The following is a 16,793-nucleotide window of genomic DNA, read 5'->3' on the forward strand; positions in this document are numbered from 1 at the left end:
GATCGTAAAGAGATCAAGCAACTGACAGAATCTATGGATGGAAGGCTGTTGAGTGTCATCATAAAGAAAGGTGGCTATATTGGTCACTAATTTTTTGGGGTTTTGTTTTTGTACGTTAGAAATGTTTATTTCTAAATTTTGTGCAGTTATATTGGTTTACCTGGTGAAAATAAACAAGTGAGATGGGAATATATTTGGTTTTTATTAAAGTTGCCTAATAATTCTGCACAGTAATAGTTACCTGCACAAACAGATATCCTCCTAAGATAGCCAAATCTAAAAACCCCACTCCAACTTCCAAAAATATTAAGCTTTGATATTTACGAGTCTTTTGGGTTGATTAAGAACATAGTTGTTCATCAATGATAAAAATAATCCTCTAAAATACAACTTGCCTAATTCTGCACGCAGTGTATATCGATAACAGAGAGATTTCCTATCTAAGACCTCTCTGTCTGTTAGCCAGAAGGGATATAAAGAAAGGAGCTTTTAACATTCCAGTTTCAAGCTTTTACATTCACACAGCATTTACCTGCAAATGATGACCCTCTTTTTCTTTTGGAGAAAAGAAGCGTCCTCCATCTCCTCTCTTTCTAGCCATAGCATGACGATGACGTGATTCATGCAAATATTTCTAGAAACCAAAAATAAAATATGATTGAAGAAAAAGAAAAAAAAGATTAGTAAAAAAAAACCCAAAAAACTCATAACTCATTATAGAGATACAAACACAAAGAGATTATATAGATACAGTACAGACCAAAAGTTTGGACACACCTTCTCATTTAAAGATTTTTCTGTATTTTCATGACTATGAAAATTGCACATTTACACTGAAGGCATCAAAACTATGAATTAACACATGTGGAATTATATACGTAACAAAAAAGTGTGAAACAACTGAAATTATGTCTTATATTCTAGGTTCTTCAAAGTAGCCACCTTTTGCTTTGATGACTGCTTTGCACACTCTTGGCATTCTCTTGATGAGCTTCAAGAGGTAGTCACCGGGAATGGTTTTCACTTCACAGGTGTGCCCTGTCAGGTTTAACAAGTGGGATTTCTTGCCTTATAAATGGGGTTGGGACCATCAGTTGTGTTGTGCAGAAGTCTGGTGGATACACAGCTGATAGTCTTACTGAATGGACTGTTAGAATTTGTATTATGGCAAGAAAAAAAGCAGCTAAGTAAAGAAAAACGAGTGGCCATCATTACCTGAAGAAATGAAGGTCAGTCCGAATAATTGGGAAAACTTTGAAAGTGTCCCCAAGTGCAGTGGCAAAAACCATCAAGCGCTACAAAGAAACTGGCTCACATGAGGACCGCCCCAGGAAAGGAAAACCAAGATTCACCTCTGCTTCTGAGGATACGTTTATCCGAGTCACCAGCCTCAGAAATCGCAGGTTAACAGCACATCAGATTAGAGACCAGGTCAATGCCACACAGAGTTCTAGCAGCAGACGCATCTCTACAACAACTGTTAAGAGGAGACTTTGTGCAGCAGGCCTTCATGGTAAAATAGCTGCTAGGAAACCACTGCTAAGGACAGGCAACAAGCAGAGGAGACTTTTTTGGGCAAAAGAACACAAGGAATGGACATTAGACCAGTGGAAATCTGTGCTTTGGTCTGATGAGTACAAATTTGAGATCTTTGGTTCCAACCACCGTGTCTTTGTGCGACACAAAAAAGTTGAACGGATGGACTCTACATGCCAGGTTCCCACCGTGAAGCATGGAGGATGAGGTGTGATTGTGTGGGGGTGCTTTGCTGGTGACACTGTTGGGGATTTATTCAAAATTGAAGGCATACTGAACCAGCATGGCTACCACAGCATCTTGCAGCGGCATGCTATTCCATCCGGTTTGCGTTTAGTAGGACCATCGTTTATTTTTCAACAGGACAATGACCCCAAACACACCTCCAGGCTGTGTAAGGGCTATTTGACCAAGAAGGAGAGTGATGGGGTGCTATGCCAGATGACCTGGCCTCCACAGTCACCAGACCTGAACCCAATCGATATGGTTTGGGGTGAGCTGGACCGCAGAGTGAAGGCAAAAGGGTCAACAAGTGCTAAGCATCTCTGGGAACTCCTTCAAGATTGTTGGAAGACCATTTCCGGTGACTACCTATTGAAGCTCATCAAGAGAATGCCAAGAGTGTGCAAAGCAGTCATCAAAGCAAAAGGTGGCTACTTTGAAGAACCTAGAATACAAGACAATTTCGGTTGTTTCACACTTTTTTGTGAAGCATATAATTCCACGTGTTAATTCATAGTTTTGATGCCTTCAGTGTGAATGTACAATTTTCATAGTCATGAAAATACAGAAAAATCTTTAAATGAGAAGGTGCGTCCAAACTTTTGGTCTGTACTGTATATATTATCTATCTTATGGTCCTGCCCAAAATTGTTCCAGAAAATGAACGGAGTCTCCCAGAAAGTTATTGCAACTACACGTTTTGTTATATTGGAACACCACAAAGAAAACAGAAAGAAAATGGCAACTTGGACATCACTTCACACAAAACCCCAAAAATGGGTAAGACAAAATTGTTGGTACCATTCCAACTTTGTTTCAAACATATGATGCCATTTCAAACTCACCTATTGCAAATAACACATTTGGGCAATATGAAATTCACAGTCGAAACCAGAGAAAAAAAAAGGGAAGAGGTTGATGCAATCTTTGCATTGTGTGTCTGTGTGCGCCACACTAAGCATGGAGAAGAGAAAGAGAAGAAAATTGTCTGAGGACTTCAGAACCAAAATTGTTGAAAAATATCAACAATCTCAAATCCATCTCCAGAGGTCTTTATGTTCCTTTCTCCACAGAGTGCAACATAATCAAGAAGTTTACATCCCATGTCGCTGTAGCTAATTGAAGAGGATGGAGGAGAAAAATTTGTCAAAAGTAACAATGCAAAATAGTTCGGATGGTGGATAAGCAGCCCCAATCAAGTTCCAAAGAAATTCAATCTGTCCTGCAGGCTCAAGGTGCGTCAGCATCAGCGAGAACTAGTGCTGGTGTATTGCAATGCATTATACCAATGATTAAAGTAATAAATGTCCGGTAAAAAAAAAAAAAAAATAAAAAAAAAAAATTGTAAAACTATTAAAAAACAAAACTAAAAGAAAATCTTTTTATAAAAGTTGACATATTTGGTATAGCAGAGTCCAGAAAGACCCAGCCTATAAGACTGTCACAATAGATATCCCCTTCAGTGAATGTTTTTTCATCATACTGCCGAACACACGTGATCAAAGTTTTGAATGTAAATAAAAATAGCATAGCTGAAAATGTCATCTTGTCCCGCAAAAAAATAAACCGTCATCCAGCTCTGTAAGCAGAGAAACACAAAAATCTGTAGCTCTCAGAATACAGCGATACAAAATTCTTTTTATCTAAAAAAAAATTGTTATTATTGTGTAAAAGCGACAAAAAGTAAAAAAAAAAAAATATATCGCTGTAATAGTACTGACCTAAAGACTAAAGCGGTCTCATCAATTTTACCACACGGTAAACAGCGTAAAAAAAATAAATACCGGTAAATAAAATTCTGAGTTGTTGGTTTTTGTTTATTCTGCCTCCCCCAAAAAATCACAATAGAAATCAATCAAAAATGTCATGTGCCCGAAAATGGTGCCAATAAAAACGTCAACTCGGCTCCTAAAGAACAAGCCTTTACGTGACTATCAGCAGAAATATGGAAAAATTATAGCTCTCAGAATACAGTGAGCTGAAAACGCTTTTGTAAAATACGTTTTTTGGGGGGGTTTTAGTGTGTTATAGAAACCAAAAAACTATATAGATATGATATCACTGTAAATCACATCAACCCAAAGAATAAAGTGATCTAATCACTTAGCAATGGTGTAGAGAAAAAAAAAAATCAAAATTAATTCTTCACCCACTATTGATTTTTTCATTCTTCCTTCCAAAGATCGCAGTAAGGCTCAGGGCACATTTATCCTGTGCTCTGCGCTGAGCGCTTACACCGGGGTTTCCATGTAAATCTCTGAAATCTAAAATTTCCTGTAATGAGGCATATGGAGTCACTGTGGACTGTCTGACCTTTGATCCGGCTGTGTCCGTCTTTCTAGGCATTTATAAAAGTGTCACAGTTTTGTGCACCTCTGAAAAGAAGGACAACACTGAAGTTGGAGTCCAGAGTAACTCCGCTGCCTTATTATGGTGAATGGATCCCTCGGGTGTTTTTTTCTGAATCACGTCATTCGGAGATTTAGATGGAAACCATTATGTAAGTACTCAGTGTAGAGCGCAGGATAAATGTAGTCCCAAATGTTATGTAAAATGTTCCCAATAAAAGCTTCAACCCAATCCACAAAAAAGGTCCTCACTCAGGTCTGTCATCTGTCAATGGAAATACAGGGGCTTCCACGTTACTGGTGGAACAAAGGCTCTGGAAAAGAACTGTGGCCCCTCAAAAGAAATTAAGCAAATTCTGAGCTTCCAAATCCAAATGCCCCTCTCCCTGCTGAGCTCCACAGTATGCTTAAACAGCAGTTAGCATACACAAGCTTGGCATTTCTGTAGCGATTAGAGCAAGCCTAATATACAGATGCTTCTGGAGCCATGCATGAGCTTTGCACACTGTACGGGCACTACAATAGCAGATTTGCAATTTTCACTCTGCAAAATCTATTCTGCTTGTTTCTAGAAAACACCCATGGAGTCAAAATCGTCACTACACCTGTAGATAAACTCCCCAAGGGGTATAATTTCCAAAATGGGGTCACTTCAGGGGACATTCCGCTCAGGGGACATTCTGCTCTTCTGGCACTTAAAGGATCTGTATATGGAGTCTGCTAACTATTGTAGGAAAATTTCTTCCCCAAGAGGCAAACAGCGCTCCATCCCTCCCGAGTCTCTCCGTATGGCTAAGCAGTACTGTACAGCTATATACGAGGTATTTCTACAGTCAGCAGAAATGGTGGGACAAATTTGGTGCCATTTTTAACCATCTCCTAGTGTGAAAATGTAAAATCTGGGATTAAAACAAAATTGTGGTAAAAATGTAATTATTTTTTCTTCACTGCCCAATGATATAAAATTCTGTGCCCACCTATGGTGTCAATATGATCACTGTACAACTGGATGAATTCATTGAGAGGTGTAGTTTGTAAAATGGGGTCACTTATGGGGAGGGGGTTCTGCTGTTCTGGAACTCCAGGGGCTCACCCAATGGGTCATGGCACATACAAACCATAGCAGTACAATCTGAACTATAATATGAATTCCCCTTCCCTTCTGAGTTTTGCACTGCGCCTCAAAAGTATATCCTGTTTACATGTAGGGCTTTGGCGCACTCAGTAGAAATTGAACAACCTGTGAGGTCCATTTTTTCCCCATTAGCCCTGATAAAAATTAAAAACCTGGGGCTAATACAACATTTTAGTGGTAAAAATGTAACTATTCTTTCTTCATAAGCCAATGGTATAAAATTATGTGAGGAACATGTGGTGTCAATATGCATGACTGCACCCTGAGCTGTCTTTATGTACACCACTTTTGGGTAGATACGATGTTTTGATTGACCTTCTATTGCAATGTTGCTGCTGCTGCTGCAAAAAATTTGATTTTGGAATTTTAATTACGCCATTTACCTAACAAATTAGTTTATTTTATATTTTGATAGACTGGACTTTTAGGAATGCAGCAATCCTAAATCATTTGTGTTTGTTTTTTAATGGTTTTATTTTTAACGGGGCAAAAAGAGGGGCGATTTGAATCTGTTTTTTTTATTTTAAATACTTTCTTCACCCACTTTCTCCCAATTTAATAGTCCCCTTAGGGGACTTGAAGCTGTGATCATCTGATCGCTTGTGCTATAGATTGCATATACATTCCTCTGCTATGTATAGCCAAAATCACAATCTTCTATGAATGCCAGCCACGACTGGCTTTCACAGAAGAATCATGACAGGCACGGAAGTCTACAGCAGATCCTCGGCTGTCATGACAACCCTTCAACGCCCCGCAATCACGTCACGAGTGCGCCGATGGCAGCAAGGAATGACGCGCCTCCTGTCGGAGCGTGTTAAATGGATTTAACAGGATAACAGCGCCACCTGCGGCAATTAGAGTCAGATTATGGCTGACTAAATCAGTGGTCACGTGTGAGGGCAGATGCGAACTCTGCTAGTTAGCCTGCATCAAAAGTAGGGACACTACTTTTGACCTAAAAGTATGTCAAAGGTCGTAAAGAGATTAATCATGTGGGTTAATTTATAAAAAAAAAGGGGTTGATTAGATCTGGACATCATGGATGTGGCAATAGAAACAGTGTGACATTATATATATATATATATATATATATATATATATATATATATATATATATATATATATATATATATATATATATATATATACATATACATACACATACACACACACACACACACACACTATAAGTATTTTCCTAATGGTGTAAGGCACATTGTGGGTTTTTTTCACTCCTTGATAAGCAGCTTGCTGTCAACAGGCAATGAATTGAGAGACTGGCGTGGGCGGTTGCAGCTTTCTCAGCTCTCTTACATGCTACATCTAAAAACTGATTGTGTCACAACTGCTGAACTCAGTAGGCTAAGTAACACATCTCTGGAATCAGGGTCTCTATCCCTACATAATGGTGCTCTTCGAGGAGGTAGCAACAACCTGCCGACAGATTCCCTTTAAACCAGTTTCTCCATTTTAGACATTAAAGGGACCACTGTTGTCTGCAGAATTGGAGAAAGCTTGGTACGAAAATTTCTAAACTCCCCCAGATTTCAATGTAGAGAGAAAGGTACATATGCATCCAATCTGCACCTGGATATGGCTGGCCACCTACCACTTTTGGAAAATGGAACTTGCTTTGTCTCAAAAGGTAGGATTGCCAGAGTTTGGAACAACAATTCTCAAATATTTATGTATCCTGTAGAGGTGAAAATGCAGCATTGGAATATTTGGCCCGATTCATCCAGATCTGGTTGAGGGGGCATGCTGAAGTCAGACACTCCTGACTCATAAAGAGGCATGAATCAGGAGCGTATGACGAGTTGCTTGCACAGTATTTATACAGTCATTAACAGCCTCCTACATATAGCTACTCACTCTCCTCTCTTTGGGGATTTTGCCTTCGGCCTCCAATTTGGCACGTGCCTGGCGCCTCTTCAAAATTCGATGATATTGCTTGGCATTTACATATAATGGTTCCTCCTCCAGCATCTCAGCGCCTGGTAGCGGGATTCTTTGCAGAGCTGGCACAGAACCTGCACCAGGAACCATCTAAATAGGCAAAAAATTATTTAGTAAGACAGACACCAGCAATAGGAAACAAATTTAATTAAATCCTAATACATACCATAACCATGCCCCCCGAGTTCATCACATTTCCCGTTACTGGCAGAGTAACCGTCACAGTTCCCTGGTTGCTATTTGTTGTATTGGTGTTTCCTCCGGCTTGCACAATCTGGGCCCCTGCCAGGCTGGCGGCTGGTATGGTAATCATTCCTGTAACAGGGACTGTCACTTTAGGAAATAACACAACAGGAAACAGAGGAACAGAGAAAGGGAGGTCACATAATTAATTCCTGGGAACCTCTAGTGTTCACCATGGACATGACGACTAGAATAGATGGCACATTTTGCAGACACACGGAAACAGCCACAGGAAACGCAAGTGGTAATTTGCATGGTTAAGGAAGTAAATGTGCACAATCACGGGTGAAAGTGAAAAATACTGAAGTGGGCACCTGGCTGACAATTTTTTTTATTACAAATGAAATAAGCACTTACCTTGTTGCAGAATTGTGCCATCAGCATTTACAGGCTGGTAAACAATGGTTTGTCCTTCCGCTGTTTGTGCGACCTGCTGACCCTGGACCGCTATCTGCTGCTGAGTCTGGGCGGAAACCAGAATAATTGTAGATGACGTTACAGTTCTAAGACAATGCTTACATCAGTCTCCCCAATTCCATAGCTCTCTTCAGTTACAGGAACAGAACAACAAGATTAGTGTTGTTAGAACCCTTTCATGCCGGACACCAGTGCCTGATGAACCCCACTGACTTAATGGGGTCCATAGGGTTTTTAACCCCTTCATGACCTTAGCTTTTTTTGGTTTTGCATTTTCGTTTTTCGCTCCCTTCCTTCCCAGAGTCATAACTTTTCATTTTTCCGTCAATATGGCCATGTGAGAGCTTATTTTGTGCGGGACAAGTTGTACTTTTGAACAACATCATTGGATTTAGCATGTCATATACTAGAAAACAGGAAAAAAAAAATCCAAGTGCGGTGAAATTGCGAAAAAAAAGTGCAATCACACACTTGTTTTTTGGTTTGTTTGTTTTTTGCTAGGTTCATTAAATGCTAAAACTGACCTGCCATTTTGATTCTCCAGGTCATTACGAGTTCATAGACACCAAACATGTCTAGGTTATTTTTTTTATCTAAGTGGTAAAAAAAAAAAATCCAAACTTTGCTAAATAAAAAAGATTTTTAAAAAAATTGTGCAATTTTCCGATACCCATAGCGTCTCCATTTTTCATGATCTGGGGTCGGTTGAGGGCTTATTTTTTGCGTGCCGAGCTGACATTTTTAATTATACCATTTTGGTGCAGATACGTTCTTTTGATCGCTCGTTATTGTATTTTAATATAATGTCGCGGCAACCAAAAAAATTCTGATGTTTCAAATTTTTTTCTGGCTACGCCGTGTAGCGATCAGGTTAATCCTTTTTTTATTGATAGATCGGGCGATTCTAAATGGGGCAATACCAAATGTGTGTATATTTGATTTTTTTAATTGTTTTATTTTGAATGGGGTAAAAGGGGGCTGATTTAAACTTTTATATTTTTTGTTATTTTTTTCAAAACATTATTTTTTTTTTTTTTACTTTTGCCATGCTTCAATAGCCTTCAATTGCCATGTTTCAATAGAAGCTGGCATAGCCTGATTGGCTCTGCTCATAGGAGCGATGCTCAGATCGCTCCTATGTAGTAGAATTGCTGCATTGTTATGAACACCAACCACAGAGTGGCGCTCATAGCAATCCGGCATCAGCAACCATAGAGTTCTCAAGGAGACCTCTGGTTGTCATGCCGACGCATCGCTAACCCCCAATTAAATGACGGGGGTCAGTGATGCGAGCATTTACGGCCCGATGGCCGGAAACGCTAGTTAAATGCCGCTGTCAGCGTTTGACAGCGGGATTTAACTAGTTAATAGCAGCAGGTGGATCGCGATTCCACCCGCCGCTATTGCGGGCACATGTCAGCTGTACAAAACAGCTGACATGTCCTGGCTTTGATGCGGGCTCAAAGCCGGAGCCCGCATCAAAGCGGGGGTTCTGACCTCGGACGTACTATCCCGCCCGAGGTTAGAAAGGGGTTAAGCAGAGCACCAGACAAAATTGCACACAATAATGCAATATTTTGTCTGGATCTGCAATAAAAGAACCTCTAATGTAGTGCTGGACACAGAAGAGGATCCCTGAGTAAGAACAGTATATGGGCTCTTTGCAGTGCTAATTGCACAATTCCATGGGCCCCCTTTTGTCTTGGAACCTTGTAAAACTGCACATGTCCACCCCTGCTCCAACACGTATGTGAACAGAGCTCTAGCATAAAAGCCAAACTTCAAAATGAAATCTGATAGACAGTAGTATTAATACATATCAAAATTTCCAGATTCATGTTTTGTGACTACCATCAGTCACATCCAATATTTACTCCCAAATGCAACTATTATGAAAATAAGGAGAACGAAGAGGGAGTATTTTAAGACAACTTTAAGAACAAACTTTATTAACCATATGCATACGTAAAAACACACAAGTCACTGTCAATAAGTGGCAGTGCTGTAAACATACAAAGTGCAGATAAAAAAGGACACCGGACATGCAAGTCCACCAAGAGTAGGATATAATATATATAGCTCCGTTGCGTATATACTTAAAGTGCAGGCAGTATGTATATAGTATTAGACCATCTACCCTAAAGGACATAACTCCCCTAGGGGTTAACCCCTATGTATAGCCAACAAAATACATGTGTGTAACGGCCATGTGCCCCAATAAGACACAGTTGGCTAATAATAATTTACTGCATGGATATACAATCTCCCTAGGGAGGGGGCCAGGACCAACCTGGTACCCCTTTTGTGAAATGCCAAAGTTCTAAAAAGTGAGAGGGTACAGCATACTTCACCTGAACGTTTGGAGGACCGTTTGCACAAACCCCGACGCGCGTTTCGCCGCTATTCGCCGTGCTTTCTCAAGGGGAGTCAGTATTAATACAGTCCATACCTGACTCTGTCCTGCTGTAACTGCAGTCTGTGGTTGTTGAATGATTATTTGTTGGGGCTGACCCTGCTGAGCTTGCAACTGAAGAGCTTGTCCTCCTTGGATCTGAATCTGCCCCGGCTGGACCAATTGTATCTATTAGAATAATAATTGTCACAGTGAGAACCCCTTTACACCAGATATTTGGCATAGAATTGAGGAATATTTTTTCCAAAGAAAAAAAAATATTTCTAAGTATCCTTTGTAAATCTTAAATTTGCACAACTTTTTTATGGTATACAAAGATATCCTCATAAATAGCCTATAAATGGAGAGTTCAAACGGCTTAATAATAATGGAACTGTGTTGACAGCGTCTTTTAGTCGTCAGATTTTTGTGCTGCGTAAGTAATAAATTCCACTAAACCTACCTGCTGTAGTCCTTGGGATCCAGACACAGGAACTTGCATAAGAGTTTGACCTTGCCCACCCATAGCCTGAACCATAATTGGCTGACCAGTAGACGTAATGAGTTGTCCACCACTGACTTGGACCATCAGTGGCTGTCCTTGTACCTGCATGGAGGAAGTAAACAAGGGTTAGGAAAGGATAACAGTGCAAATCAATGAGTATAATGCAAAGATAAGGAAATACATAATCAAAGAAGGCATTTTGCTATCTTCATTAGCATAAATATTAGATATTTGACATCATAAGGTAACCTAATATTACAGATGTTTTCAGAGACAAATAAATAATTGCCATCTACCAATTTTTTATAAAAACAAAAAAATAACAAAAGAAAGGCTAGTGGTATTGCTAGTTTCTGTAACATATCGATGTACATAAAAAAGAAGCTGTACTGTGTCTGGACAAATTAGTGTCTTTATGGAAATAAATACATTGAAACACTACAAAGCATTGTACAATGGTAGAAATGAACAGAGCAGAGCGAGTCATGCAAGATCCGAAAGCAAGAGTCTCATAATCCATGCTGCCTGCCGTGTACAAGTCCATGCATGAGACGTAGTATACGTAGACTGGATAATATGAAGACAATATGGCCATGCTTCTGCACAAGACCGTGAAGGCAATGACAATTTGCATGAAGCGCTCATGCATTCGTCAGACACAACTACCTGGAGGGTCTGTACTTGCTGTCCAGAGGCTGCTCCCACCTGAGCCTCGGTCTGTAACTGGACAGCAGTAACTGCACCAGGCTGAGAAAAAGGAGAGGAACAAGAAGAGACAGCCTGACCATGAGAGCTTACCAGAGGTCAAGTGTGGAGAGAAACATTTACAACCATACTGGCATTTGTCCCACAGGTTTTACACCTCTTTTAACAAATGACAATGTTCTGCTGGCCTGATTGACATTGCATTCTGCTATTTAGTCTATGATCTACAAGTACACTCAGATCCTTCTCTACAAGTGACTCTCCTAGATTTTCTCCCCTTAGAACATATGGTGACAGCAGGTTAACTTCATGCAAAACTTCACATTTCTCCAGATTGAACCCCATCGATTTGACCAAGTCAGCTTGTAACTAGTGATGAGCGAATAAACTCGTTACTCGAGATTTCTCGAGCATGCTCAGGGGTCCTCCGAGATTTAGTTTTTCTTGCCGCAGCTGGATGATTTACATCTGTTAGCCAGCATAAGTACATGTGGGGGTTGCTAGGGAATCCCCACATGTACTTATGCTGGCTAACCGATGTAAATCATTCAGCTACGGCAAGAAAAACTAAATCTCCGAGCACTAAAAAATACTCGGAGGACCCCCGAGCGTGCTCTGGAAATCTCGAGTAACGAGTATATTCGCTCATCACTACTTGTAACATATGAACATTTTTAATATGGGACTGCACTATACTACATAGCATGGTGACATCTGTAAAAATAGAAATGACACTATTAATCACATCTTTTATATATTAAGTTGAAAATTAGCAAACCCAGCCCTGAACCTTGGAGGACACCACTTACAACCAGAGACTACTCATGAGTAGCAATCATTAACCACAACTCTCAGGTTTTGGTGTTTGAGCCTTTTCGATCAAATTATGAACCCTTAATTTCTAAACCTATAGACCGTAGACTAAAGTGGACAGTTTTTGCTCTTATCTTATCCCTGCTGCTCAACAGAGTATTCTCCCATTTTACAAATGCCGCCATACAAGTAAAGCGCTATTGGCCATTTTATGTAATGTACCCAATCTTCGCTTTTATGGTCCTCACAAGGTAATAATTTAGTGGTGCCTAAAGACACTTCCCCAGAGACTACTATGAGTAATGCCTCCTTAAAGGGAACCTGTCACAAAAGTCGTTTCAAACTAAAAGAGCCACCTTGTGCAGCAGTAATGATGCACTCTGACAAGGTGGCTCTTTTAGTTCTGGGTGCTGTAACTAGAGAAATAATCCGTTTTATAATTTGTCCGAAATACCTGCTCCTCAGTCAAGTAAGCAGGCGTTTCCCCCCTGCTTCAGATGCCACACAGCCGTCACCCACATCTTCTTGGCGTCGGGCGCCGCCTCCTCCTCACCGCTGTTTTGAAAATAGCTGGCGCCTGTGCTCTTTTCTCCTGCCTTGGGCAGGCGCAGTGAGCGCTGCCCGTCTTTCCTCATATACAGTCCAGCTGACTGCGCCTGTGCGGCCGCCCTGCCTGTGAATCCCAGCCCCGCAATGTGAATAAATCATAAGTCACTGCGGGGCTGGGAATCACAAGCAGGGCGGCCGCGCAGGCGCAGTCAGCTGGGCTGCATATGAGGAAAGACGGGCAGCGCTCACTGCGCCTGCACCAGGCAGGGGAAAAGAGTGCAGGCGCCGGCTATTTTCACAACAGCGGTGAGGAGGCGGCGCCCGGCGCCAAGAAGATGTGAGCGATGGCTGTGTGGCATCTGCAGCAGGGCGGAAACGCTGGCCTACTTGACTGAAGACCAGGTATTTCTGACAAATTAAAAAACAGATTATTTCTCTAGTTACAGCACCCAGAACTAAAAGAGCCACCTTGTCAGAATGCAGCATTACTGCTGCACAAGGTGGCTCTTTTAGTTTGAAACGACTGGGGGGTGACAGGTTCCCTTCAATAAAGACCATAGGAATTTGATTATTGGGGAATCTAAACAAAAAAAGGCCCATATCTCTGGAAATGTATGACAGATTTAAAAAAAAAAAAAGAAGAAAAGCAGAATTATCAGGGGAGCAGGAGGAAGAAAAACGAAAGCGAAAATCTGGCCACTTTTTACCCGGTGACAGTTCTTTATTTTACACATTAGACACCGTGTATGACAGTAGCAAATGCCTTTGCAAAGTCCAAAAAACACTATCCACATCTACCCCTATGTCTAGGCTTCTGCTCACATCTTTATAAAAGGAAATCAGGCTAGTTTGACTACTTGTGTCCTTAGTAAAATGTGCTAACCATCACTTACCGTATATACTCGAGTATCAGCCGAAAATTTCAGCCCATTTTTTTAGGCTGAAATTGCCCCTCTCAGCTTATACTCGAGTCATACCCAGGGGTCGGCAGGGGAGGGGGAGAGCAGCAGCTGTCTAATTATATTCACCTGCTCCTGGCGCGGTCCCTGGTTCTCCGGATGCTGACAGCTTCTTCCTGTATTGAGAGGTCACATGGTACCGGTCATTACAGTAATGAATATGGACTCGCATAGCGGTGGAGCCACATATTCATTACTGTAATGAGCAGTACCATGTGACCGCTCACTACAGGAAGAAGCTGCCGGCGCCGGGGAACAGACGTGCAGGGACCGCGCCAGGAACATGTGAGTATAACACAGTGCGCGATATTCACCTGTTCCCCGTTCCACCAACGGCCGCCACTGCGTCTTCCCCGTCCTCTGCAGTGACGCTCAGGTCAGAGAGCGCGGTGACGCGCTAGTGTGCACGCCGCCCTCTGCCTGAACGTCAGTGCAGAAGACAAAGCGGCCGCCGTCGGTGGAATGCGGACCGGTGAATATAGCAAGTGCCGGGGGCCTGAGAGGCGAGTATCTTTTTTTTTTTTCTTTCTTTTTTTTTTTTTTATTGCAGCAACAGCATATGGGGCAAATGTCTGTATGGAGCATCTTATGGGGCCATGTGCAGCATTATATGGGGGCAAATATCTCTATGGAGCATCTTATGGGGCCATGTGCAGCATTATATGGGGCATATTTTGTATGGAGCATCTTATGGGGCCCATCATCAACTGTATGGAGCATTACGGTATATGGGGCTCCTGATTCAATATGGATTTTCAAAAACACTTAAACTACTGATGTCTCAATTAATTTTACTTTTATTGGTATCTATTTTTACATTTGACATTTACCAGTAGCTGCTGCATTTTCAACCCTAGGGTTATACTCGAGTCATTAAGTTTTCCCAGTTGTTTGTGGCAAAATTAGGGGGGTCAGCTTATACTCGAGTATATACAGTATATTATTTTGTACCATGATATACGCCTGTAAGTAAACATTTTTTCCTGTAATAAGTGTAAGACAGGCAGCAAGAATCAGAGCTTGAATGCGCGATTGCAGCTAAATATATTTTTCTCTGAAACACTCCAATATTTCAGAGAAAATATAGTTACAAGGGCCGACCAGGGACCATAGCCACAGATGAGACTAGTCCTGCGCTGACCCCAGACAGCTTCTCCCAGTGCCGCTAGAGGCAATTGACAGGTCTTTCCCATAGTGAGTGACCTGTCAATCACCTAGAGCTGCACTGGGAGAAACCAGCCAGGGGACATGACTGACTATTCTTGTCTCTGGCTATGATCTGGCCGGATTTTCTAAATATATTTATACCTGGCTGCAATCATGCAGTCAGGCTTCGATACAAGGGCAGCCTGAATCTTGACAGAGGTCCCCTACAAGCATACTATTCTATAATTATCTTTAAGCCAGCCATATGACACTGTACCAATCACTAGAGAGTCTCTAAATATTATGTACAGGGCACAGAAATAACCGAGCTGAGTACTTGAAGAACCCCTTGATGTAATGTAATTCATATGTACCCAGTGCCTTGTTCACATTGATTTTACTTGAATGGTTTTCTTAAGTTCTTAGATAGTCCGATATAATTAGGCAATAAACAAATGTACAATTCACTTCCTTTTTCTATCTGCTGTCAGTCTCCTGCAGTGAGATCTTGTATCTTTCATAGTGTACAGCTGGTTTCCATGGAGCTTGACAACTTTTGCCCACCGAAACCCTGGCCAAGAGTGCAGCAGTAGTTACATGCCAGGAGGGAAGTTAACTCCTAACATACCAGCTACCACTCTCCAGATGATTGATTTCTATTCAGCAGTTAGCTGCTCACCTCCCTTCCCATATCTCTCTGCTCCTGACGACCTGCTCTTCTCAATGCTGTAGAATCATATTCCCAATATCACAGCTCTCACTGTCCTGAGTTGTGCGCTTATTCTAATGACCTGTTATTGTATATACAAATATATTGCTAACAATGTAGACTCAGAAGAAACCATTGATAGCTAAATGTGTTACAGCAGATCTTGTGCCAAGGTTTATAGTTCTACTAATACAGCTCTGCTGTTCACCAGTACTGTCGCTCAAGGAGGTGAGCTCGCCCTTCCAGAAACCAGAAGAGACTGTTAAGCTGAATGCTACTCAAGTGACAACTTCATAATAACCATTTAACTTTGGTGACAAAATGTAAACTGGTCCAAGGAGACTATATTGGTTGATACATTAAAGAGGCTTTTTCAAGTTCTGTCTTCAGCTCTTCACCCACCAGCCTCCTGTTTGCAGCAGCCATGAGTCTTTTGTCAGGCCCCAGGCAGATTCCCGTGGACCGCACAGTGCTCGGGCCAACAAAACGCCGACCATTTAATTGCTCTTGATACTGAGTGTATATGCATGCAGCGTTCACTACTGAACACTGCAGCATGTGCAATGAAGTCTTAAGTCCTGACTTGTACCAGCATCAGAAGATCCTATGTGGGTGAGGTCAACGCACACTGTGATCCCACAGACGGCTACACCACCATTTGTGTCAGCCACGGCCTTCATGCAATGCATGTGTACCCAGCGTCTCAGGTCTAATGTATATCATTCAGCCCCAGTGTCTCCTGTGTAATATATATGCTCCAGCATCTCCTGTGAAATGTATAATCTCCAGCCCCATCGTCTCCTATGTGATGTACAGGTCCTTCTCAAAAAATTAGCATATAGTGTTAAATTTCATTATTTACCATAATGTAATGATTACAATTAAACTTTCATATATTATAGATTCATTATCCACCAACTGAAATTTGTCAGGTCTTTTATTGTTTTAATACTGATGATTTTGGCATACAACTCCTGATAACCCAAAAAAACCTGTCTCAATAAATTAGCATATCAAGAAAAGGTTCTCTAAACGACCTATTACCCTAATCTTCTGAATCAACTAATTAACTCTAAACACATGCAAAAGATACCTGAGGCTTTTAAAAACTCCCTGCCTGGTTCATTACTCAAAACCCCCATCATGGGTAAGACT

General features: G+C 41.3%; 1 protein-coding gene across 12 annotated transcripts in view; it reads right to left on the minus strand.

The window, feature by feature from the left end:
• The window catches only part of NFYA (nuclear transcription factor Y subunit alpha), a 43,712-nt gene that overhangs the window by 11,101 nt on the left and 15,818 nt on the right, over positions 1 to 16,793 (minus strand). For 3 of the 12 annotated variants that reach the window (XM_077295276.1, XM_077295274.1, XM_077295275.1), the window contains exons 3-9: positions 11,421 to 11,504; positions 10,716 to 10,859; positions 10,310 to 10,441; positions 7,801 to 7,906; positions 7,367 to 7,533; positions 7,117 to 7,290; positions 533 to 634 (exon numbers count right to left, since the gene is read on the minus strand). In XM_077295276.1, coding sequence (XP_077151391.1) covers positions 533 to 634; positions 7,117 to 7,290; positions 7,367 to 7,533; positions 7,801 to 7,906; positions 10,310 to 10,441; positions 10,716 to 10,859; positions 11,421 to 11,504 — 909 coding nt within the window. The remainder of the gene's footprint in view (positions 1 to 532; positions 635 to 7,116; positions 7,291 to 7,366; positions 7,534 to 7,800; positions 7,907 to 10,309; positions 10,442 to 10,715; positions 10,860 to 11,420; positions 11,505 to 16,793) is intronic. The other 9 variants (XM_077295277.1, XM_077295278.1, XM_077295279.1 and 6 more) reach the window with 5 other exon arrangements.

Source organism: Ranitomeya variabilis, chromosome 3 (genome assembly GCF_051348905.1).
Source record: "Ranitomeya variabilis isolate aRanVar5 chromosome 3, aRanVar5.hap1, whole genome shotgun sequence".
Taxonomy (NCBI): Eukaryota; Metazoa; Chordata; class Amphibia; order Anura; family Dendrobatidae; genus Ranitomeya; species Ranitomeya variabilis.